This window comes from Carcharhinus amblyrhynchos, chromosome 29 (assembly GCF_965287045.1).
Source record: "Carcharhinus amblyrhynchos chromosome 29, sCarAmb.v2.hapA, whole genome shotgun sequence".
In the NCBI taxonomy this organism is placed as follows: Eukaryota; Metazoa; Chordata; class Chondrichthyes; order Carcharhiniformes; family Carcharhinidae; genus Carcharhinus; species Carcharhinus amblyrhynchos.
Window position 1 is genome coordinate 16984709 of NC_137352.1, and position 27140 is coordinate 17011848.

General features: G+C 41.3%; 1 protein-coding gene across 2 annotated transcripts in view; it reads left to right on the top strand.

Annotated features, from left to right (window-relative positions):
* The window catches only part of LOC145359870 (zinc finger and BTB domain-containing protein 44-like), a 41283-nt gene extending 37083 nt beyond the window's left edge, over positions 1 to 4200 (top strand). For both annotated transcript variants that reach the window (XM_080214694.1, XM_080214696.1), the window contains exon 6: positions 363 to 4200. In XM_080214694.1, coding sequence (XP_080070820.1) covers positions 363 to 669 — 307 coding nt within the window. In that variant the 3' untranslated portion in view covers positions 670 to 4200. The remainder of the gene's footprint in view (positions 1 to 362) is intronic.
* The last annotated feature ends 22940 nt before the right edge of the window (positions 4201 to 27140 follow it).

A 27140-nucleotide genomic window follows, 5' to 3' on the forward strand; every position in this document is an offset into this window, starting at 1 on the left:
GATGCTCATCTAGAGGTTGCATATGATCTGATTGTACCAAGCAGTGTCCCACACCAGTTTTTATTCATTCAGTCTTTTATAGAATTTGTGATCGAGGTGTAATGTTATTCTGATGTTGGTGCTGTGCATTAAACACAATGTGCTATTAAATTCATTTCAGAAGTCCAATAATATTCATTTAGGGTTTTCGTTTCTGTTCCCATAGATTAACAACGGATAGTTTTACATCGATTTGCGTATTGGCTGTTTTTAATCTGTGGTTTTATAAATTCTGATCTGAATGTACAAACTTGTAAAATTTCGTGATAAAGATTGGATTTTACTTTAATACCTGGGATAAAATATTATTACTTGTTTTCCAGTGACTTCATCGTGCCAGACTACCTGAAACAGGAGCAAGAAGAGGCCCTTGGTCAATATGATATCGGAGACAATGGCTTTGATAACAGTTCAGCAGTGCAAATGCCAGTTATTTCACAAGTGTCATCCACACAGAACTGCGACACAGCATTTCCGCTTGGGCATTTGGCTGGACTTATGAACAAAGACGACGAAATAATGGAGGAGCAGAAGACAAATGGCTCAGATGTAAATGGAATCCTTGGTGCAAGAGAAGATCTACATAAGAGGGGTTCTCCAGAGGAAGGACCTCATATCCTTTACAATTAAATTATCCCTGGTAGTTAAATTTCAGTTCTTTTGGAGAAAGTGCCTGGACTTGGGTCAGATTATTCTCGGAGCTTTTCTTCCAGACTCCGAACTATGATTTTAAAATAGGTCAAGATTGCATTATTTGATCATCAAAGGTTTCAGACATATCAGCGGGCCTTCACTTACTTGCAAGCACATTTAACAACACATTTCTGAATTCACACAGCAGGCAGAGACGATGGAAGAAACTATGGTACAGCTCTTGAACAATATACAGCAGACAGTACCTTCTAAAAATGTTTTACATTATGCCTTCGTAAAGCTGCCAATAGTACTTTCCCTTTCATTAGCATCTAAGGATGCATATTAGGATCAAAGTATGAAATGCTGCATTGGTGGACAAGAAAAACTCATCTCTGATTTTATCTGTATCAAGTCACTGGAAACGAATCAAATGTTTAAATATTACATGAATATTATCTGCCTGAAACAATTTTATGACAACTATGTTGAATATTCTAGTACAACGAAATGATGTTGACAGGGTATGAAATTTCAAAATGTCCATCAAAGTGGATTTTCTTTTCCAGCAAAAAAATACATTTGTACAATAATACAAATCTTTTTTATCAATAAGAATTCTAAATTGGCATTGTGAATATAAATGCTAATCTGGATATCTATTCCTGAATAGCTGCTACTTTTTGTGCACTCCAAATTGTGCCATATTTTCTTCTGTACAATCAGATGATTTTTGGTCACTTGTCTAAAGTACCACTTAGTGATGGAAGATGGGGAAGGGAAGATTTGTTGAAAGCCATGAGTACCTTTCAGCCAGGAACCTGGCTTTTTGAAGAGCCATTTGATCATTACATTCCTGGCTGAAGAGATCAGTGTTCCAATTGCTGTTTTTCCAGTTCCGGAAAAAAAAAATTACGTTCAGCATAGCACAGTTATAAATTAATGTCTGAGTGTAAAACTAATGTATAATTAATTTCCTGGCCAACTGGGTGGAAGGGCCTTAAGGGTTCAATGAGGAGTTGGTTTCGGAGCCATTGAGTGTTTGGCTCTAACCTGATGCCACCAAAGTGTGACCTTTTTACAGCTACGTGATTTAAAACTGGAAATATTCAGATGTTTTTCCAGTGCATATTTTACTATTAATCTGAAGTAATGGTGAATGCATATTCCCTTCAGAAGTGTTTAGCTACTTTTTAGTCTCTTGTACTTGTGGATGTGCGTTAACATTGACACCACAGTTGGTGGCACGTTAGTGAAGAGTATTTTCAGGGAGCTTGTTTGCCTTGGCTGTTGTTGAATCAGTGGTTTATTGCAAACTTTTCTAAAAACAGAAGTTTTTGTGCTAACAGATAACTGGTTTTAAGCTTAAATGTTCAGACTTGGATTTCTACAGCTGTTAAAGATTTTTTTTAAACAATCTACACAATTTGCTGTTTTGTGAAGTGTTCACCTTTTTGAAGGTATTAATTACAATTGTTGATTCATTTGTTAATATGTGCATAGGATCATGTAATATTTTGACAATCTGAAGGCATGCTGTGATTGATTAAGGCATGTATGTTTTGTTTTTTTTAATTTTTAGTAACTTCTGTAATCTTGGTATTCAAAATATTTAGGAAGTAGCACTCCTGAGAGTAAAGCACAGATATTATTGATGGTTTGGGCTTTATTCAAATAAATATATCCAGTTATATATTAACCTTACCAGCAATACCGACCATTTCTTGTCTGGGTGGCCAGAAAACCTTGTAAAGAAATTAAAGCCGAAAATTATGCTAGAAGCATAGTGGAAAAGCCTCTTAACATATTAATTTTGTATGCCAGGAGGATAAATGTAACACTGATCCACCTATAGAATTAGGTGTTTCAACACCTTTAGTGTCAAGATGTTTATACTATCCAATTGTGGCAGGTTAGTTATGTGGTGGTAAGGATTCTGTATCCCATTCTTCATATTGACTTGCATTCTGGGAATGTAGTAGTTTATATGACTGTCAAACTGCTCAACATCCCCAAAAAATACTCAATTAGTTGCAGAGATGTTGTTAATGAACATCTCTAGTATTCTTAAATATAAAAACCGAAGATTGTTTAAGTAATTCCAAATAGCACTATCTTGCTGCTTAGGTTTACTTTTGGTCTATTTGTTACGTGAATCAAAACTTCAGCTTATGTTATTCAGCTTTGAACTACATGCATGTTAATTCTAGCGGATGGCCACACTGCAGTGATTTTTCCATTGTAAAACCTGAGTAACTAGCATTATAGCAGCTCTAATAGTTTAATTATATCTTAATTTGAAAATACAAAAAATTCAATATATCACTGTTTAATTTGGCTTCTCGTCCAGCTTTCCAGCAGTTAAGCTATACCATCTTTTCCAATTCTAGCTATGGCATGCAGCCATTAGAGAACAAGATAATTTCGCCCAATATCCCCATCAATCAATTTCTGAACAGTGTTCAAAAATAAGAAAGGAAGGTAAACCGTTTTCTTGCTGTGAAATATTTTCAAATAGAAACAGTATTTGCATACAAAGAAATGCCTTTGTAAACATAAGCAAAGCAGATGCCCAAACAGGAAAATATTAGCAACAGTGGATGTTTAAGAAACATTGCTTATCTTGTTACATTTACTGATGTATCATGTTTTTAATTGTTTTCCATTACTAAAAGGTTCTGTTCTACCGGAGTGGGTAAATGGTTAAATCAACTGTACATGTTGACCACTATTCAAAACTTAAAACAAAGTTGTAGGTACAGTCAATGATACTACAGTAATTGTCCAGTTTGTTTACGTGGGCATGGTTGAAATTAAACATATCTATAGTAGTAGATGCCGAAGTAGTTCCTTTGTCCTGTACTTCAAATGTGCATTTTTTAAATTGTGTTTATATACTTTGCATTCTTGGAAAGCCCAGCACTTTGTCACTCTACATTTTGGTGATCTTAAACTCATATTTCCATCACTGCCATAAACTATTTCAAGGACATTAATAAAGCTGAGCCTACAGTGTCCCTGTTGTGGTCACCTACTTGTACATACTGTATAGTCTAATGACTTGGAAATAATGCTAACCTGTTGAGCAAAAGGGTTCAGATGGAATTTTTGATAGTGTGATTGTCAGTAAATTGGATATTTTTTGGTTTGAAAACCTGGTTTTCACCAGCTTGGCTCCATGGCAGGCTAGTATTTTAAAACATAGCCAACATTGAAAGTGAGATAAGTCAGTTTCAATGTGTTTGAATTGTAAATGTTAAGAACTTTCTGCTCTGGCTATGGTTTTACTGTATTCATCCTGTTGTGGGGTGGGTGTATATGTGTGTGGGTGTGTGTTTGTGTGTACGTGTGCATGCGTGCACATGTGTGTGTGTGTGTGTGTGTGTATGTGTATATAGGGAAAATTCACATATTCTATTTTCATGCTCATATGGTCACAAGAGGCAAGTAGCATTGTATAAAGTTTGATAAAATAATACTGCAGTTGATAATCTGTGTGGAAATTATAAATAAAACTCTTTACCATTATATACTGCATACTGTGGTGTGCATGTTTTTGTCCAAAATGAAAATATCATCTTTCCAGAGTTGATTTTTTTGAACAGTACTTGAGTTTATTACATTGATCTGTAAACTGTAACTACAGAAAATTAATGTAATTATTTTTCACAGCTAATTCAAATGAACTGAAGATCAAACATGTAGCATTTCAAAGTTTCCTGCATTGTGTACTGAATGTACAATTGATAATATTTCTCATTTTATTAATTTTACTTTACATCATTTTGATAAATTAAAAGGCTTTGTTGCATTTTTTCCCTCATTGCATTCACTTTAAATTTTTTTTTAAACCCACTTCAGTTGAACTGACTTGCATGCACTTGAGGAATCTTTTCATTGTGGTGCACTTTGTATTTTCAGAAATTATCAATAAGTTATTTAATACCATTCTGGATTTCTTGTCTGTGAACCTGAGTTGGAGAAATACTATTCTGCATCACTGCTTCCTAATTACGCCTCGCCATTGATTGCCTGGTAAACCTCACTGCAAACGTGACAGTTGCATTCAACTTTTAATTGGTTGTCTTAACTAAGTCAAAAGGTTTGAAAGTATCTTGCACACAAAACAAGGGTTTATGGATTGGGGAGGGGTGGTGGGCAGAGTCATCAAACTGCTTGGGATCTCCTTCAACAAAATACAGAAAAGGCTTGCAATTACCACTAAGAACTTTTAATCTCTACAAAAGCAAAACGCTGGGGGTGCTGAAAATCTGAAATAAAACAAAAAGTGCTGACACTCAGCAGGCTAGGAAGCATCTGCAGAGTGAAACAGAGTGAATGTTTAAAGGTCATTGACCTGAGATGTTTCTCTTTTTAAAAATCTATTATTGAGTGCAAGTTGTTATTTTCCAGAACCATTCAATAAGGTTCAGTTTAAACGTTTAGATGCCCACCACAAAACTGACAGCTCATATATTTTGATACAAGTTCACTTGGTTCTACCCAGTGTATCTCCTGCACTCCCCAACTCCCATGATTCCTGAGAGTTTGGGGAGCTTGTGTAACAGCAAAGAACTTGATGTACTTGTAAATATAATTAATTCATATTGCAAAACAGAAAAGAAATATAATTCTGTTTTATATGGCCATAAATTCAGAGTTGGTTGTGAACATGGTGTGCCTTTGATGAAAATATTTAAACTTCAAATCTGCCAACAGTGATGGAATACTCATCTCCTGTTAGTTCTTTTACCAGTTACCTTAACTCTATCCTTTGATTATCAACCGTACTTGCCAGTAGAATAATTGCATGTTCTTTCATTTATGAATATAGGAAAATGGACACAGCAAATTATTTTCTTGGTATAGAAAACTGCAAGTATTGGTCAGCTACTTGTTCTGCATATTTGCTTCTTTCTATTTGAAAGTTTACTGGTATATAAGTTGAAATAGTCCCGCTTTGAATCCTGGCTTGGGTCACTGTGGAGTTTGCACATTGTCTGCGTGCGTTTCCTCCAGGTGCTCCGGTTTCTCCCAGAGTCCAAATATGTGTAGGTTAGGTGGATTGGCCATGCTAAATTGCCTGTTAGTGTCAGGGTAAATGCATGGGTTGATGGAGATAGAGCCTGTGCAATTGTGGTTGGTGCAGACTTGATGGGCTGAATAGCACTGTAGGATTCTATGTCATTAGAATTTGTTGTAAATAAGCAACAATAGTTTTCTTCCTACCCAAGAGCATTTAGCATGGTCTTCAGATGAATAGGCTGACCATGATTAAGCTCAGTTCTGACACTTGGTGCCCCCAAATGATATTCGCAAAGCAATGTTTTAATCAGTTGAAAGCAGAGATTGCCCGTGACAATGGTAATTCAAGAGATACATTGGCTAAATTATACTTTGCAAAGATTTGAATGGGACAAGATATTTTTGCTGAGTAATTCAAACAAAAACAGGCATCATATCACTGATTAACCTGCGACTGCTGCATCTCATGCACAGCACGTAAATATGCTTCCTGCTCATTCATATAATTGTAGCTTCACTCAAGAACGGCTAGCAAGAGTTCAGATTAGCCTGCACCACTTAAAGCCAGCCTTCATCTTTTAACAGGAAGCTGCTTTTGTCTGGAGAAGGTATTGGAAGTCTTTCTAAAATTGATTTTTGATGGGAGAAAGACAAGAAAGCCACAACTGACTGACAGCAGGCTTCCAGGATTGGGTGATGCTGCACTGGAAGCCTTGGTATGAGACAGTGTGCTAAATTTCACGGAGGCAGGCACCTTCACAACAGTTGACAGCGCTATCTTCATACTGCCCCGAGGCTGCAGTTGTAGCAGCTGCAGGTGGCAAATTTCAGGAAGAACATTCTTGGTGAAGTCTGACACATTGTTTCTCACTGAGGTACAGGTAAGAAAATTGCTAATTTTCTTGGCATCGGCTCCATTTTTTCTCTTTCCATCATTATTTGTTAATAGGATCCAAGCCAGTTGCTGAAGTCAAAACCAAAACAAAGCTTTACTAAGAGAGTGTTGATTTTGTTCAGTCTTACAGCGCTCTCCCCACAATCCAGTGACCCAATTATCCCCTATTAAACATGCTCAAGTACTTAAACAATGCCCTGTACCTATGTATCCTAACAACATAATCTTCATATTATATGAAGCTTCAAAATTGTCTGATGCTTGTATATAATTACTTTAACATTTATATTAAAAATGCAATAAGTATACTTTTCAGATCGGCTGCATTACTGATATCAAAATCTGTTCAACCTCATAGCAGCAAATCGGAAATGTTGCAGGATAGAAGGTGTGCATTTGACTCAATGTCTGCACAGACTTTCCACAGTGGCACAGTGGTTAGCACTGTTGCCTCACAGCACCAGGGACCTGGGTTTGATTCCCAGCTTGGGTCAGTGTCTATGCAGAGTCTGCATGTTCTCCCTGTGTCTGTGAGAGTTTCTTCCAGGTGCTCCAGTTTTCTCCCACAGTCTGAAAGATGTTCTGGTTGGGTGCATTGGCCAAAATAAATTCTCCCTCAGTATACCTGGAGTGTAACAACTAGAGGATTTTCACAGTAACTTAATTGCAGTGTTAATACAAACCTACTTGTGACATTAATAAATAAACTTTAAACAAGCACCGTGACTTAGTGCCATTCTCTTGCCTTTTCCATGTATTCCTGCACATTCTTTATATTCAGATAATCATCTAATGCCCTCTTGAACCTACCTCCTCCACACTTCCAGGAAGAGTATTCCAGACTTGAACCACTCCCACTGAGAGTATTTTCTTCGAAATCATCTGGCAACAGAAGCAGCATTATTTTTGCAGTTCATCAATGATTTGTCAACATTACAGGTATCTGTCCATCTGCTCTGCATTCTCCCAGCAGTTGCTTCCTGCATGGATGTAACATGGGAACCTATAAGGAATAGGACATCTATCAGAGTGAAGACTGCATTTAGACAAATTGAGTAATACATGGAGGCAAGCCTCACACCAGAATAAACTGAGTATTTTAAAGCAACAGGTACCAACAGCTTTAGTATATACATATGTACATTTGATAAATATTATTTTGCTTCTTGAAACCAATGTGTCTCCAGTAGCTTAGCTTAAAGGCTGTGTAATTTAGGTCAGGAAGATCCCAAATTCTATCTCATGATTCTGAGCTGACCTCACCTAGGAACGTGAGATCAATGCAATCAGTCCCCTTCTTCACTCATGTTTGCCCTTGTCCATCTCTTTCACTGTACATCCTGATGCAGTATTTGCAATATGTGAAACATAAAAGAACATTTCACTGCTATTAACTTGCCCTGTGCATCAATTGATGACCCAAGGTTGTATACTGTGTCATACAATGATGCATTTGAAAATAATATCTGTTCGTGTAACCTGATGATCAAATGTTTTGTCCCTTTGCTAAATGTAGTATGTTTTATTTTTGTCTTCACAATGATTATCAACATTGACATTTACCCAACACAGTTTTTTAAAAATAAATCCATTATCTGAAATCAAACCTGTCTGGATATACCAGAGTATTTCTGCAATGCAGCAAGATATGTTTATGTTGTAAGCCTGTATTGGAGATACTGCAGTATGTGCTAGGTTGTGCAAGAATGTCAAGGAAAAAATAGCTGCTGGTCACAATAGTTTCTGTATTTGTGAAAAATACCAAATATAATAAACAACTTCTGAATTATTAATCTGTAATGGATTTCTGTTGTGTGAAAAAAATCTTGAGTATTCCAAAATAATCATAGATCAAATATCAGAAACTGGCCCCAATAACCTAAAAGATTTTGTTTGTTACCATTCCAACATTGTGATCAGTTCTATTTATGTTCAGGAGATGAATCTTAGTCGTTTTTATTTCAGGCAGCGCTATTGGCACTGAGCACTCCCAGGTCAGATACTGGGTGATTTTGTTATTCTACTCTGCACCAACAACATGACCTAGCTCCAACCTCAAGAACATTCAAGAAATTAGAAAGTGGCTTTTTCCCCCCCCAATCTCCATGACATTCAAAATATGGTGGCCGATGGCTGCATACCTACTGAGAATCTGAATTGTTAGACCTTGGTTATGTATTTCAACGAGGATAGAATATACATGAGGTACATCTGTATGATATCAGTTGTTGGATCTTTGAAGAAAAATATTATGCCAAAAAGTCATATGCTAATTGCTGATTCTCAGATTTAATTGGATGATATTTGAAGGGTTGGAGAGAGGGGCAACATGAAAATGGATCTGGAAGAAAATTCTAGAGTTTCAAGAGCATAATGGCTTAGCTACTGTGGAGCATATAATTGATAAGATTTCTATATATAATCAGTTCAACATCCTACCGGCAATGCTGCCCAACTGACCTAAAACTCCCTACCCTTCCAAAAGCCATATCCCTCTCTTTCTATCCTATTCGTGTATTTGTCCAGACATCCCTTAAAAGTCACTATCGTATCTGCTTCCACTACCTCCCCTGCAATACATCTTTTAGATGATACACACTGCTGCTACTGTACATCAGTAATAGAGGGAGTGAATGTTGAGATCATTTTCCCTGTTTCTCCATTCTGCTGCTGAATTTCTCCTCCAATGAACTATGGGTGAAATCTTGAGCCCACATTCGCCATCAGTGCGATTAGCAATTGGGAGCAACATAAGAAAATCAAACCAAGCACTAGGTTTTATTTTCTAGAGACCTAGAACTCACTAGTCGGAAACTTATGCTAAACTTGTATCAAACCTTAGGAAGACCCACACTCCATAGTACCTCTGGTTGGCATATTATAAAATGGATATAGAGGCAATGGACAAGGTACAGAGAAGATTTACAAGGATGAAAACAGAATCCTTGGGTTAATATTATTAGAAAAGGACGTACAGGCTGAATCCCTTTTTAAAAAAAAATTAGACGGCTAAGTGTTGAGGTCTTTAAAATTGCTAAAAGTTCTGAGAATTGATAGAGTTTTTTTTATACAGCATGAAAACAGGCTCTTCAGCCCAACCAGTTCATGCTGACCATGGTGCCCTCCTAGCTAGTCCCAATTGGCTGTGTTTGACTCATGACCCTATAATCCTTTCCCATCCATGTACTTATCCAAATGCTTTTTAAATGTTGCTATTGAACCTGCCTCAAACACTTTCTCTGCCAGCTCATTCCATACACGCACTACCCTCTGCATGAAGAAGTTCCCCCTCAGGTCCCTTTTAAATCTCTCCCCTCTCACCTTAAACCTATGCCCTCTAGTTTTCAATTCCCGTACCCTGGGATAAAGACTGTTCATCCGATATATACTCCTCATGATTTTATACACCTGAATAAGGTCACCCCTCGTTCTACATTCCAAGGAATAAAGCCCTAGCCTGGCCAACTTTTCCCTATAATTCAGGCTCACTAGTCCTGGTAACATCCTCGTACATTTTTTTATGTGGACTTGTGTAACTCGTGGCCATTAATGTAAGATAAAAGCAAAATACTGCAAGATGCTAAGTGGAAATAGTAGAGGACTCTGAATGTGGAGGCTGGTGGGGTGGATAGTGAGGGGGAAGGGGACTTCTTTATGATTCTGGGAGGGGTAGCGGATGAGGTGAGGGAAGGGGTTCAGGAAATGGGTCAAACCCAGTTGAGTGCCTTGTCAACCATATGGGTGTGGGTGGGGCGGGACGCACAGTAAAGGAAAAAGTCATGCATGTCGTAAGTATAATTTTTGAAGTTGGTATTACTGGAACAGATGCGACGGAGGCAGAGAAACTTGGAGAATGAGATGGCGTCCTTACAGGTAGCATGGTGTAAGGAGTAGTTGTGGAGGTTAGTGGGCTTGTCATGAATATTGGTGGCCAGTCTTATCACCAGAAATGGAGACAAAGAGGTCAAGGAAGAGTGATGTTGGAGGTGGACCATGTAAAGGTTAGAGAGCGCTGTAAGAATGTCACCAATAAATCTGATAGGGAATTCAGAAGAAACCTCTTAATGCAGGAAGTGCTCAGAATGTGGAACCTGCTGCAATGGGGCGGGAAGAATTTGAAGCAAATGGTATAGATTCATTTAAGGGGGAGCTGGACAAGCATATGAGAGAGAAAGCATAAGGTAGTTACAGTAGGAGATTTAAATGAGAATGAGAGGAGGCTTGTTGAGTGGAGCATTGACACTGACATAGCCTGGTTGAGCCAAATGGTCTGTTTCTGCACTGTTTGTTTTATATAATCCCCTGTAATGAAGAGGGATTAGTGTTATAGTGAAGTGGGAAAAGGCTGGATGGTGAACCACTTTGTAAAAGGTTTTGGGAATTGGTTTCTTTATTCCCCAGCACCCACCCCTGTCCCCCACCCCATCCCTCAACCATTATCAATCAACACGACTTTGTATAAACAAAGTTGCTTAAATAGAACAAATTAAGATTTGAAATGTTGAGCACAGATTAATTTGCTTTCCTTGTATGAAAGGGAAATCAGTGCAGCACTTCAGGGGTAATTCTCCCAGCCCACTGCGCTGCCTGGGAGACTCAAAAGGCCATTTAGCAGGTTCCCCGCTGGACACTACGGCCTCCATGCACCTCCGGTGCCATCAGTTCTGTGCCAGAAATCGGCGTGGAGCTGTACAAATTATGTTAATGAGAATTACCATCCTATTAGCGGCCTGGGGCTAAAGTCTCCACCCCCCCAGATTTCTAATAAGATTCAAACTAGTGCACTCTGTGCACTGAAGCATGTGATTTAAAAAATCTCGCCAAAAAACAGCGGGATTTACTCCAGTTTTTACGTGAATTCGACACTTGGAATTTTTTGGGAGCATCCCACTTCTAATATTACTGCAAGTGTTGTATAAATGCAAGTTGTTGTAATTATATCAACAAATCTGAAACCATGTTGGACTTTAATTGTATAAACTGATCCTTTAGAAAAGAAATCTTATTGCTGGTTAGCTAGGAAAATGTGTTTTCAACATACGATTATTTAAAAATAAGATTTTTGTGCCATATATGATACTGCAACATGACTTTCCATAATTCATTGTAAAGGGTTGTGCTTCACTTGAGCCCAAGGAAAGATAAGCAAATGGAATATTTATTGTGGTCATTGCAAGATTGGAACTCTTTTTCACTCTTGGCACCCATTGCCAAATGTGAGAAAAAAAATTTGAAAAGTAGCATAGGGCAAGAGCACATCACTCATTGTACTTGGATAGAAGTTACTTTGGAGTAGTTCAGCCTGGTAACACACTTTTTAAAGAGCTGTTGTTTTAAGATGTGTTTATTTTTGCAGTGCCAATGTATACAGAAATTTAGACTGGCTGATAGACTGATTAAAACATGATGTTTGCAGAAAATTAATGGAGTATTCTGGAGAGCCAAGTGAACGAGACAATTAGTCAAGCTCGTGACCTGAATAAATCGTGTAAATGTGAATTGGATCTATGTTTTTTCCAGTTATCCAATAATCTACCTCTGCATAAGTAGGACACATAGATTGCCTTATTATAGAAGTTTAGTTCAAACCAGAAGACCACATTTAATTAAAACTTCAGTATGATTAAACGTTACTGTATCAAACCTGAATGTTGTATAACCTGCTCCACTTAAGATTAAATCACACATAATATTGAGAATTTTTAGTCCCATAAAGTGTAGGCTTGAGTTAAATGAAATATGTAATTTTTATTTCTGTGGGCAATATGGTGGCAGTGATTAGCACTGCTGCCCCACAGGACCTGGGTTCAATTACGGCCTCAGGTGACTGTGTGGAGTTCGCACAATCTCACCATAAGAACATAAGAACATAAGAAATAGGAGCAGGAGTAGGCCATCTAGCCCTTCGAGCCTGCCCCGCCATTCAATAAGATCATGGCTGATCTGTTGTGGCTCAGTTCCACTTTCCCGCCCTCTCCCCATAACCCTTAATCCCCTCTCTTATCAAGAACCCATCAACCCGCTTCTTAAAAATATTTAGCGAGGCAGCCTCCACCACTTCAACAGGCAGAGAATTCCAGAGATTCACCACCCTTTGAGTGAAGAAGTTCCTCCTCAACTCCGTTCTAAACCGCCTCCCCTTTATCTTGAGGCTGTGCCCCCTAGTCCTACTGTCTTTTTTGAGCGGGAAGAGTCTCTCCACCTCTATCCTATCCATCCCATTCATCATCTTATACGTCTCAATGAGATCTCCCCTCATTCTTCTAAACTCTAACGAGTACAAGCCTAGTTTATTCAGCCTCTCCTCATAGCTCAATCCCCTCAACTCCGGTATCAGCCTAGTAAACCTCCTCTGCACTCCCTCCAGGGCCAAAATATCCTTGCGCAGGTGCGGCGCCCAAAACTGCACACAGTACTCCAGCTGCGGCCTCACCAATGCCCTATACAGCTGCAGCAAGACCTCCCTACTTTTATATTCAATCCCCCTCGCTATGAAGGCCAGCATCCCATTCGCCTTCCTGACCACCTGCTGCACCTGCAAGCTGGGTTTTTGCGACTCATGCACAAGGACCCCGAGGTCCCTCTGCACCGTCGCCTGCTGCAGTTTTTCGCCACGTAAGTAATAGTCCTTCCTACCATTCTTCCTACCAAAGTGGACCACCTCACACTTGCCAACATTAAATTCCATTTGCCATTTCCTGGCCCATTCGCCCAGCCTATCTAGATCCTTCTGCAGACTCTCCACACCCTCCGCACAATTTGCCTTTCCCCCAATCTTGGTGTCATCAGCAAATTTCGACACCCTGCACTCGGTTCCCTCCTCCAGATCATCTATATAAATGGTAAATAGCTGAGGCCCCAGCACCGACCCCTGGGGCACCCCACTAGTCACCAACCGCCAATCCGAATAGCACCCATTGACCCCCACTCTCTGCCTCCTATTTGACAACCAATCCTCTATCCACGCTAACACCCTACCCCCAACTCCATGTCCCCTGACCTTCTGCAATAACCTCTTGTGAGGTACCTTGTCAAACGCCTTCTGAAAATCCAGAAAGACCACATCCACCGGCTCTCCTCTATCCACTGCCCTAGACACATCCTCATAGAACTCCAGTAAATTTGTCAGACACGACTTCCCTTTAATGAAACCGTGTTGCGTCCGCCCTATCAAGCAATTCCCTTCAAGATGCCTCGCAATTTCCTCCTTAATGACGGATTGTAACATTTTACCTACCACAGACGTTAAACTAACCGGCCTATAATTCCCCGCCTTTTGCCTGGCACCCTTCTTAAACAACGGTGTAACATTAGCCGTTTTCCAATCTTCTGGCACTTCCCCGGAATCCAGCGACGTCTGGAAAATAACCACCAAGGCATCCACTATAACCTCCGCCATTTCTTTCAGAACCCTCGGATGCATTCCATCCGGTCCTGGGGACTTGTCCACAATCAGCCCCTCCAGTCTGTCGAGCACCACCTCTCTAGTAACAGTAATGTCATTAAGACCCTCCATTCCTACCACCTTTCCATCGCTAACACCCGGCAAATTATTCACGTCCTCCTCCGTGAAGACAGAAACAAAAAAGTTATTCAAGACCTTAGCCATATCCCCATCCCCTACCACTAGCTCCCCTTTCTCATCCTCTAAAGGACCAACGTTCACCCTAGCCAGCCTCTTCCTTTTTATATATTTATAAAAACTCTTGCTATCCTTTTTTATATTAAGTGCTAGCCCAGCCTCATAGCTTCTCCTACCCTCCTTTATCAACTTCTTTGTCAATCTTTGTTGACATTTAAACCTTTTCCAATCCTCTTCTCGCCCACTGCTCTTAGCTACTCTAAATTCCTCCGCTTTTAATTTAACATTTTCCTTCACCTCCTTCGTTATCCACGGCTTATTACCTCTCTTCCTACTGTCCTTTTTAACCACCGGAATAAATTTCTGCTGAGCACCAAGAAAGATCTCCTTAAAGATCCTCCACTGCTCCTCAGCAGACCTACCTTCCAACGCACTCCCCCAGTCCACATTCGCCAATTCTTCTCTCATCCTACCATACTCCCCTCTATTCAAACAAAGGACGCGTGCCTATCCTTCCTAAACACTTGATAGCCCATGTCTGCATGGGTTTCCTCCGGGTACTCCAGTTTCCTCCTACATTCCAAAGATGTGCAGATTAGGTTGATTGACCATGCTAAGTTGCCCCTTTAGTGTCAAGAAGATTACCAAGGTAAAGACATGGAGGTTAATGATTTGAATGAGAAGATAGGAGGCATGGTTAGTAAGTTTACAGATGACACCAAAATTGATGGTGTAGTGGACAATGAAAAAGGTTACCTAAGACTTCAGCAGGATCTTTATTGACTGGGCTAATGGACTGAGGAATGGCATATGGAGTTTAATTCAGATGTATGTGAGCTGCTGCATTTTAGTAAGCCAATCAGGCAGGACTTGCGCAGTTAATGGAATGGCCCTGGGGAGTGTTGTCGAACAGAGACACCTAGGAATGCAGGTACATAGTTCCTTGAAAGTGATGTCAGAGGTAGACAGGGTGGCACAGCTGCCTTCATCAATCAGAGCATTGAGTACAGGAGTTAGCACATGATGTTACAATTGTATAAAACATTGGTAAGGGCACATTTGGAGTACTGCATACAAGTTCTGGTCGCCCTGTTTTAGGAAGTAGGTTATTAAACTGGAAACGGTGCAAAAATAGATTTACAAGGAAGTTACCTAGACTGACTGGAAGGTTTGGACTGTAAGGAAACGTTGAATAGGTTGGGACATTTTTCACTGGAGCATAGAAATATGAGGGGTGACCTTATAGAGGTTTATACAATCGTGAGGGGCATAGATAAGGTGAATAGCCATGATCTTTTCCCCAGAGTAGGGGAGTCCAAAACGAAAGGGCATAGGTTTAAGGCATGATTTAAAAGGGACCTGAAAACAACTTTTTCATACAGAGGATGGTGCATGTATGGAACGTGCTGCCAGACGAGGTAGTGGAGGGGGGCACAATTACAGTTCAAAGACATTTGGATGCCTACATGGATAGGAAAGGTTTAGCAGTACTATGGGCTAAATGCAGGCAAATGGGACCAGTTCCGTGTAGGAAACCTGGTCGACGTGGATGAGTTGGGCCAAACAGCCTGTTTCCAATCTCTGTGACTCTACTGGGATAGGGCCTGGGTGGGACTGTTGACTGCAGGCATGATGGGCTGAATGGCCTCCTCCAGTTCTGTAGGGAATCTATGATTCTTTTAAATCTTGAACCTGAACCCAACACATCTCAAACTCACCGACTTTTGGTATTAAGGGGAATGGATGAGATGGGCAATTAACCCAATCCAAGAGACAATTTACCAATTTTAATGAATGTATTAGCTCATTTAACCTGATGGATAAAGAGAAAAAAGGACTGCTGTAAGGAAGTGATAATTGTCTTTCCACCCATATTTCTAGGCCTGAAGGAGTGGAAGTGCTTCCTCCTTATTCTCCAAACTAACCTCCAGAAGCCAACTCAATCAGGCTAGCTTATGGATGGGATTGTGTTGGGACAAGAAAAAAACCTGCTTTGCATAGAGTCAGGAAATTCTAACTGGAACACTAAACCCCAGCTTTGAAACCCCTTGCTATTAAAGACGGTGGCCATAGATTCCGACCAGTCCATTTCAAATTTGGAGACAATTCCTCAATCAAAAGGAGAGACTGAGGGATTTGGGGTTGTTTTCGTTAGAAAGAAGGCGGCTAAGAAGGGACCTTATTGAAACATATAAGATGATTAGAGGTTTAGATAGGGTGGACAGTGATAGCCTTTTTCCTCGGATGGAGAAAGCTAGCACGAGGGGGCATAGCTTTAAATTAAGGGGTGGTAGATATAGGACGGATGTCAGAGGTAGGTTCTTTACCCAGAGGGTGGTGAGGGATTGGAATGCCCTGCCTGCTGCAGTTGTAGATGCGCCTAGTTTGGGGGCGTTTAAGAGATCCGTGGATAGGTTTATGGATGGAAAGGGATTGGTTTAGTTAGAGGGTCATTGCTTTTTTAATTGGTCGGCGCAACATCGTGGGCTGAAGGGCCTGTTCTGCGCTGTAATGGTCTATGTTCTATGTTACTAATTTTCTGATGGTAAGAAAGCTCCAATTTATTTGAATAAGCTGTGTAACCATTAACAATCCAATAGTTTGTTGTGGTTTTATTATTTGTAATGCCTGCCCCTAGCGTATTGTGTGCAGTTTTGATCTCCTTTTCTGAGGAAGGATGTTCGTGCTCTCAAGGGAGTGCAGCAAAGGTTTACCAGGCTGATTCTGGGAATGGCAGGACTGATGTATGAAGAGAGATTGACCAGGTTTCAATCATTTTTGCTGGAATCCAGATGAATGAGAGGGGATCTCATAAAGACTTATAAAACTCTAACAGGGCTAAATAAAGTAGGTGTAGAGAGTAGATTTAGATCTACTCTATCTAAATAGAGTAGATGTAGAACCATTACTGATGGTTGGAGAGTCCAGAACCAGGGGTCACGGTTTGAGGATTCAGGGTAGACCATTTAGGACAGAGGTGATGAGGCATTTCTTCACCCAAAGAGTGGTGAGCCTGTGGAATTCATTACCATAGGAAATAGTTGATGCCAAAACATTGAATGTATTCAAGAGGCAGCTAGATATAGCAGTTAGGGTGAATGGGATCAAAACTTATGGGGAAAAAGCAGGATTAGGCTATTGAATTGGATGATCAGCCATGATTGTAATGAATGGCGGAGCAGGCTCAAAGGGCCTAATGGCCTCCTTCTGCTCCTATCTTCTATGTTTCTATGTGTCTACATAGGCAGCGACCATCTTCAGGGATGCATTCTCATGTTACATCACAGTTATTGCTACGGGGTAATCTTCCACATAAAATCCCTACAGAGCTGAAGGGGGCCATTTGGCCCAATAAGCCTGCACAGACAACAATCCCACAAGCACTTTCAATTGATCAGAAATTGGTTTTCTACCAGTTCTGCGGCCACCTACAGGAAATGGTTAAGCAGGGAGTGCAGCTTAGCTCAAAAATAACTTTAAACACAGGAGAGAAAGCACATTCTGAATGTAGCAGCATTATAAACAGGTTCCTTGTACATTTGCAATGTGGCTTAACCACACGGTCTTGATGTTGTATGACTGCCACCCCAACAAAATGGACTTTTCATAGCCAGGTTAAGAGTTAACAATCTTCTAGGCAAAGGGATCTTCAAGTGCCTTTCATCCAAATGGCTGAATCACATTAAAAATAATAATATTTTGAATATAATCCTTAATAGTATACTTTCGAGTCCAGGACCAGTGAGCTTGCTTGAGTTACTACTCCAATGACAGGAATTAAGATATGCATCCACCACATGGCAACACTGGCCTGAAAGAACATAACAAAATTTGCTGGAACACCAGCCAGACCTCTATTTATACTAGCAACAAAAGAGCTATTACAGCTGCTTCACGGTCACTTGTTTCAATCCAAAAAGTTCACATGGTATACCAGTGCTAAACCACCAGTAAGGTCTGTTGCAGATGGAACTTTCTCGCACAGAATCACTTCATTAAACTCAGTCTTTTATCTGTAGAAGTTCTAATTTTCAATTAACTTTCATCACTTCAGCCAGGACTGTTGTAGCAGAAACAAGGCAACTATACGTCAGGTTGAATGTCATTGTGATAAAATTTTAATTTGGCATTAACCAATGTTTGCTTTATAACAGGATCTCAGAAGAACAAATATGATTTTCTGGTGGTATAACCTCTGATTTTCTTGAGTGTTAAAAGCAGTTCAGAATTACATGCTACCTCCCACCCAGCTCCCCTCTCCTCCCACCCAGCTCCCCCATTGCAATCAATTACTTAATACAAAGTGTTTGAGTAGAAAATATTATGGCCATAATGGAACCATAATATTCTATTGTTAAGCTGATTATTCATCAATCATGAGTTATTCATTCATAGAATCCCTCCAGCACAGAAAAAGGCCATTTTGCCCATCGAGCCTGCATTGACAACAATCCCATCCTGGCCCCACCCCCGTAATCCCACATATTTGCCCTGCTGATCCCCCGACGCTAAGGGGCAATTTAACATGGCCAGTCAACCTGACACACACATTTTTGGAGTGTGGGGGAAAAAAAAAATCGGAGCATCTGGAGAAAGCCCACACAGATAAGGGAAGAATGTGCAAAGTCCATTCATTGTAGCAGGACTGGACAATTCCAGCCCATTACCCTTTCAGCTGATTATCAGGAAGGCGCTTCTATAACCAAGGACAATCCTTCCAACACGACTTTCAACATCTAAAGTTAGCATGCCTCAGCGGTAAAATATTGCAGATGCTGGAAATCTGAAATAAAACCAGAAAATGCTGGAAAAACCTGATAAAATAACTTTTTCTCCATAAATGTTGATATTACTTCTAGCATTTTCTGTTTTTTTTATTAGTGTTGTACTTATTTTGTCATACCAGTGGACTGCTTTCTTAGTCACCAACCATTGTCCAGAATTATGTTAGACTAGATACCCCAATTCCCTCCCTTCTTCGAAGTAAACAGATAGTTAACAGCAAAACTGTCTACAGCATAATACCTAGAACAATGTCCTTGGACATTGATAAATTAGATCCTGGAATCTACCGTGTAGAAGGAGGCCATTTGGCCTAATGGGCTCGCACAGACAACAATCCCAACCAGGACCTATCCCTTTAACCCATGTATTTTTCAAAGTTTTTTAGTTCATTTAATAGTGTCACAAGTAGGTTTATATTAACGCTACAATTAAGTTACTGTGAAGATCCCTGAATCACCACATTACGGTGCCTGTTCAGGTACACTGAGGTAGAATTTAGCATGATCAACGCACCTAACCAGCATGTCTTTTGGACAGTGGGAGGAAACCGGAGCATCTGGAGGAAACCCACGCAGACACATGGAGAACATGCAGACTCTGCACAGCCAATGACCGAAGCTGAAAATTGAACCCAAGTCCCTGGCAGTGTGAGGCAGCAGCGCTAAACACTGTGTGCCATTTGATCTCTAGTAATCAAACCACCCAGGCTTGCAGTCAGGCAGGTCTCAGAACAGGACACATGACTCCCTTTATTGCACCTTAAATTTAAAGACACAGTCCAAAGCATTGCAATCTTACAGCCTTGAAAAAAAAATGAGTTGTCATCTTGGCACTGGGAAGCCTGCCTTGAGTGTTGGAACAAATTTAACATCTGGCTCAGTGGGATGTAGGAGAAAAACAACAGATTTGTTGACCTAGTTACTTTCCATCTACACAACCATAGTAATGTAAAACTAAAAACATAAATTGGGGGTGGCGGGGGGGAATCAAATACCACTATACAAGATAATGAGTCGCAATGTTTACTATTGGAACTTTTAATATGACTTTCAAACACAGCTAATATTGATCAAGGTTTTAATTCCAAGTTGTTACTGGCCTGATGTTGGTTAATTATGATTTGATTTGATTTATTATTGTCACATGTACTAGTGTACAGTGTTTCTTTGTTTCTTTTGCGCTGTACAGACAAAGCATTCCATACTCAGAGAAGGAAAGGAGAGGGTGCAGAATGTACTGTTACAGTCATAGCTAGAGTGCAGAGAACAACCAACTTAATACAAGATGAGTCCATTCTGAAGCAGTGGAAAGTATGGACGGAGTCAATAGATGAGAGGCTGGTTTGTGTGATGGACTATGCTGTGTTCACAACTCTTTTTACTTCATTGCAGTCTTGATCAAAGCAGGAGCCACACCAAGCTGAAACTATGAAGCTGGGCTAGCGCTTAATATAAAAAAGGATAGCAAGAGTTTTTATAAATATATAAAAAGGAAGAGGCTGGCTAGGGTGAACGTTGGTCCCTTAGAGGATGAGAAGGGGGACTTAGTGGTAGGGGATGGGGATATGGCTGAGGTCTTGAATAACTTTTTTGTTTCTGTCTTCACGGAGGAGGACGTGAATAATTTGTCGGGTGTTAGAGATGGAAAGGTGGTAGGACTAGAGGGTCTTAATGACATTACTGTTACTAGAGAGGCGGTGCTCGACAGACTGGAGGGGCTGATTGTGGACAAGTCGCCAGGACCGGATGGAATGCATCCAAGGGTTCTGAAAGAAATGGCGGAGGTGATAGTGGATGCCTTGGTGGTTATTTTCCAGACGTCGCTGGACTCCGGAGAAGTGCCGGAAGATTGGAAAATGGCTAATGTTACGCCGTTGTTTCAGAAGGGTGCCAGGCAAAAGGCAGGGAATTATAGGCCGGTTAGTTTAACGTCTGTTGTAGGTAAAATGTTAGAATCCGTCATCAAGGAGGAAATAGCGAGGCATCTTGAGGGGAATTGCTTGATAGAGCAGACGCAGCACGGTTTCGTTAAAGGGAAGTCGTGTCGGACAAATTTACTGGAGTTCTATGAGGATGTGTCTAGGGCGGTGGATAGAGGAGAGCCGGTGGATGTGGTCTTTCTGGATTTTCAGAAGGCGTTTGACAAGGTACCTCACAAGAGGTTATTGCAGAAGGTCAGGGGACATGGAGTTGGGGGTAGGGTGTTAGCGTGGATAGAGGATTGGTTGTCAAATAGGAGGCAGAGAGTGGGGGTCAATGGGTGCTATTCGGATTGGCGGATGGTGACGAGTGGAGTCCCCCAGGGGTCGGTGCTGGGGCCTCAGCTATTTACCATTTATATAGATGATCTGGAGGAGGGAACCGAGTGTATGGTGTCGAAATTTGCTGATGACACCAAGATTGGTGGAACGGCAAATTGTGCGGAGGGTGCGGAGAGTCTACAGAAGGATCTAGATAGGCTGGGCGAATGGGCCAGGAACTGGCAAATGGAATTTAATGTTGGCAAGTGCGAGGTGGTCCACTTTGGTAGGAATAATGGTAGGAAGGATTATTACTTACGTGGAGAAAAACTGCAGCAGGCGACGGTGCAGAGGGACCTCGGGGTCCTTGTGCATGAGTCGCAAAAACCCAGCTTGCAGGTGCAGCAGGTGGTCAGGAAGGCGAATGGGATGCTGGCCTTCATAGCGAGGGGGATTGAATATAAAAGTAGGGAGGTCTTGCTGCGGCTGTATAGGGCATTGGTGAGGCCGCAGCTGGAGTACTGTGTGCAGTTTTGGGCGCCGTACTTACGCAAGGATATTTTGGCCTTGGAGGGAGTGCAGAGGAGGTTTACTAGGCTGATGCCGGAGTTGAGGGGGTTGAGCTATGAGGAGAGGCTGAATAAACTAGGCTTGTACTCGTTAGAGTTTAGAAGAATGAGGGGAGATCTCATTGAGACGTATAAGATGATGAATGGGATGGATAGGATAGAGGTGGAGAGACTCTTCCCGCTCAGAAAGGACAGTAGGACTAGGGGGCACAGCCTCAAGATAAAGGGGGGGGCGGTTTAGAACGGAGTTGAGGAGGAACTTCTTCACTCAAAGGGTGGTGAATCTCTGGAATTCTTTGCCCGTTGAAGTGGTGGAGGCTACCTCGCTAAATATTTTTAAGACGCGGGTTGATGGGTTTTTGATAAGAGAGGGGATTAAGGGTTATGGGGAGAGGGCAGGAATGTGGAACTGAGCCACGACAGATCAGCCATGATCTTATTGAATGGCGGGGCAGGCTCGAAGGGCTAGATGGCCTACTCCTGCTCCTATTTCTTATGTTCTTATGTGATACATTCGGAAAGGATGCTTTCTTTGGTGCGTCTATAAAATGTCTATCTCTTTTGGTATCTTTCTGAAGATGATATTTAAGAAACATTTCAAAAGAAGATTTCCTTATATTATGCATCGGAGCTGTTATATAATCTTTCAAGTACCATAGAAAAGGTATCTTTTAAAAGGGCATATTATGCAAGAGGTGTTTTATTTGATGGCTGGACAAGAAAAGAACCGGGAATGAATCCTGGTTCCACTCTTGCCTGTACAGTCAAGCTGGAAAATCTCCAGAAATGCTCCTTTATCATTATCGCTGGAGTTCCTCATAGAATCTCTATGCAAAAGGAGGTCATTTGGCCCATCGAGCCTGCACAGACAACAATTCCACCTATGCTATCTCCTATCTCTAATCTTCCACTTTTGTTTTATAGTTAAACTGCTTGTCCAATATTGACTCGGGCTAATTAAATTTTTCTCGGTCTGAAAATAAGAAAGTCCAGAAACCCTTATTGCAAACTCAGTTCCCTCGTCAGTGGCTCTATCCTCCTGCCTAGGCACTACCTTGAACTAAACTCAGTTGTTTGTAACCTTGGATAGCCACTTAACCCTGAGCTGAGATTCTGACCCTACAAACTCTGCATCATGATCAAACCCTACTTCCACCTCTCTTATGTGACCTGTCTCTGCCCCTGCTGCCACTTATCTGTTGTCGAACTATTTAATTCCTCTACTGAAGAGCTCACTAAAGTCTACCTGTTTGACCAAGTTTTTCGTTATTCATCTGAAAATCTCCTCTTTTGACTTGTTGTCAATTTTTGTTGGATTGCATCTACCGCTACCAATTCCATCACATCATTTAGGCATGATTTCCTTTTTTCTGCCTCTCTGTCTATCACCATCAACTTTTCCAGATGATATCAACCCAAAAAAACTTTCCTTGTGATTTTGATCCAAACTTTCCAAATTAATTGAAAATTCTCAACAGCTCATTCCAAGTGAGCCTATTCCAATAATTAACACATGTGGCAATGTCCACATGACTAAATGCATTAATGTACTGGAACAAATAATTATGCCTTAAATGTGGACTATATGTTTTATTGACTTTTAACGAGTATCATTTCCTATTCACATATATGTGACTTTTGTAGATGTTGTTACACTGTGTCTCTTTTCTTTGTGGGAGGAAATTCTAAAAATAATTACTTACAGCAGAATTCCAAAGAAGTCTCAATTTTTTGCAGATCCACAAATCTTTGGATATGTAGATGCTTTTTAAACAGTAGTCGTTCATAGGATGTGGCATCATTGGCTGGGCTGGCATTTATTGCCCATCCCTGAAGACATTGCTGTGCATCTGAGTCACCTAGCCCGACCAGGTAAGGGCAACAGATTTCCTTCCCTAAAGGACATTAATAAACCAGATTTCATTAGGGAATGACAATGGTTTCATGGTCATCATTAGACATTTAATTCCTAATTTTTATTGACTTCAAATTTCACCATCTGCCATGATAGGATTAGAATCTAAATTACTCGGAGACTCCAATGACAGTGCCACTACCTCCCTAACTATGAATCACTTTACCATGGAAACTTTTATTAAAAGTGCAACTAACTTTTACCTCTGCCTTATCTTTTTCTCAAGTTTCTTATCAGATTTTGGGCTTGTGTTGAATATTTGTTATTGTTTTTTCAATGGAGTGCCATAAGCGTAGACAAGAGTCATGGGTGGAAGAGGGAACTCACAATGTTAAAATGGCGGTACGGGCTCGTTAGGCCAATGGGCCTGTTTCCCGTGCTGTGTTGTTCTTTGTTCTTTGATGATGTCAATTGCCAGGATTCTCTCAGAACAGAACTTAGTTCTCAATGGGCAGGAAAATAGGAAAATTTCCTGCCCATTTTTTAGATGTACTTACCTAAACGAATCACTGACATTTTGTGCAGTGCAGAGTGCCTTTGACTGACTCATGCTGAAAAGTGGAGGGATGGTGCTTCATCCCACTTGAGTGGCCAGCAGCATTGTACCGAGTGGGCCACTACGCATGTGCCGATCTGTCAATATGCAGGTACACTGCGCGCACCCCCCCCACCCCCTCACAATGCTGTTCCCCAGATTGCTAGCTTCCCTGATGTTCTTGAACTCTCCACCTTCTGATCAGTGGTCTACCAGACCAACCCCCCTACTTGATCACTAGCCTATGAGACCTCTTTCCCAATCAGTAGCCTATGAGATGCCCCCCACTCCCTCACCTGGATCAGCCCCGTCGCTTCCTCCCTCCCATTCCCCCCACTCCCATTTGCAAAGTGACAGCGGGTCTCCCCACCTCCCGTTGATTGCACCCCCCCCCACTCCCATTGCACTGCCCCGTGCCTGGTGGGCAGTTCCAGGTTGGCACTGCTCAAAAAACATCCTCTTGCGCCTGACCTCCCATGGGGCCTCAATGGCCTCTGTCCCCACCAGCAGGGTGAGGACGCCTGTTCCCCATTAGTGGGGAGCAATTCTAAACCCCAATGGTGAGAACCACTCCTGGCATGGAGGAGGGGTAGACGCTAGTGGCCCAGAGAATAACATCCCAGGCCCGCTAATCATATGGAAATTCAAATTCCCATATGATAATCAGCTTCACACTAATTTCTGGCACAGAGTTGATTACACTAAAAAAAAGTGCCTGGGAAACTTGTGACCGGCCGGAGAAGTGTGAAAATGGGAGATGGAGGGAGGGGATTAGAGGAAGAAATAGTGCGGAGACTGATTTTCCTCTTGAGTGCGGAAGGCAAGGTCTGAGGACAGGGTTGCTGCTCAGTCAAAGAGGAGCAGTGCTTTGGTCTTTTTTTTTGACCAAAATTTTCAAAGTAATAACAGCAAAAGTCAGGGTAGATAAAGATGAACTATTTCCAACGGTTGGAGGTTCTAGAATTAGGAGACGTAGTCTAAAAACATATAGGCCAGACCGTACAGGAGAGATGGTAGGAAGCACTTTCACATAAAAAGGATGGTAGAGGTTTGGAACTCTCTTCTACAAATGACAGTTGATGCTTGATCAGTTGCTAATTTTAAATATGAGTTAAGTCCTTTTTTTGTTAAGCAAAGGTATTAAGAGATAAAATTTATTTATTAGTCGCAAGCAGGCTTACATTAACACTGCAATGGAGTTTATTGTGAAAATCCTCTAGTTGCCACACTGTGGCACCTGTTCGGGTACACTGAGGGAGAATTTAGCATGGCCAGTGCACCTGACTAGCATGCCTTTTGGAGGAAACTGGAGCATGCAGAGGAAACCCACACAGACATGGGGAGAACATGCAGACTCCACACAAACAGTGACCCAAGCTGGGAACCGAACCGGGGTCCCTGGCGCTGTGAGGCAACAGTGCTAACTACTGTGCCACCGTGCCACCAGGCTAAAGGTTTTAAAATGGAGTTAGGCAACAGATTAGCCATGATCTCATTGAACTGGGGGGAGGTGGGGTGGGGTGGTGGTGCTGGGGGCGGGGAGGATGCTGGTGGAGGTGGCGCAGAACAGGCTTGAGGGTCTTAATGGTCTACTCCTGTTCCTGTGTCCCTATGTCCTCCCTGTCCCAGGCTATGCACCCTGCTCCTGATTGGCCTGGTACAGCCACTCTATAGGGTCCGACCCAATCATGTGGCCCACAAAGGATTCCTCTTAAAAGGACCACGTTACCACAATAAGCAAACGCAATGGCTATATTTTGGTAATGCGCAAACAAAAATTACTAAGCAGCTTCCTTATTTTGTGAAACCGTTGGCTGACAGGAGATGTTTGTTCAGGGTAGCTGGCTGCTGCTCCTTGAACAGGATGTTTAAAGTCCACCAAAACAGGCGCACACGTGCTTAGCTTAAAGACTCACCTAAAAGATGGCACTTCCAACAATGCAGGACTTGATACTACACTGGAGTGTCAGCCTGGAATATGTGTTCAAGGCCTGGGGTAGCACTTGAACTCACAGACTGCTGACTCAAGAACGAATAACCCACACTGAATGCCAAGCAGGCATGTAATTATAAGTAGACCTACTCTATGACAGGTTAAATTGAATGAAATATACCTCATTGTTGAATGAAGTTCAAAAGATGGGGCATTATTCATTTTCTTCTTTCCCAGAACAAACTTACTACTAGCAGTGGTTAATGATGCATGAGTGCTGACAGGAGATGTCATTGTCTATTGGAGTCATTAAAAGTTCTTCTAAATGTTTGTTTAATGGTATTTGGATACTTGAAAACTACCAAAGTGTCCCATTAAGACATTTCTGCTGTGTGATACCATTCTTTCAATTCTGGGTTCAAATCTAAATCCGTAGCAGCCATAGGTGATTAACATCTCTCTTCCATCTGCCAATTATCAAATGATTATAAATTAAATATGTTTGACAGTTAAGCGACTTCTTAACTGACATACGTATAGCACAAGTTTGGCACCAAATTCTACAATCGCTACAACCCTTTGTCAGATTGTATGGGTAGAGAGTGGAGCAACAGAAGGAGGTAATAAGCCAAGGGTGTTGTCAGTTCATTGTAAAACAAAGCCTTAAAAGGTCTGAAGTAGGTATTGACTGAACTAAAAGCATTTGATTCTGCTCCCCGCCTCTCCCCACCCCCACCACCCCCGATAAGGACAGAATCATTTTAACTCTTTTTTTTATCATGGGAAATACACGCAAACACAACCAATAAGTGCACCAGAATACCCAAGTGCTTTTTTTAAAAATTCATTCATGGGACATGGGCATTGCTGGTTGGCCAGCATTTATTGCCCATCCCTATTGTCTGAGGGCAGTTAAGAGCCAATGACGTTGCTGGAGTCACATGTAGGCCAGACCGAGTAAGGACGGAAGATTTCCTCCTGTAAAGGACA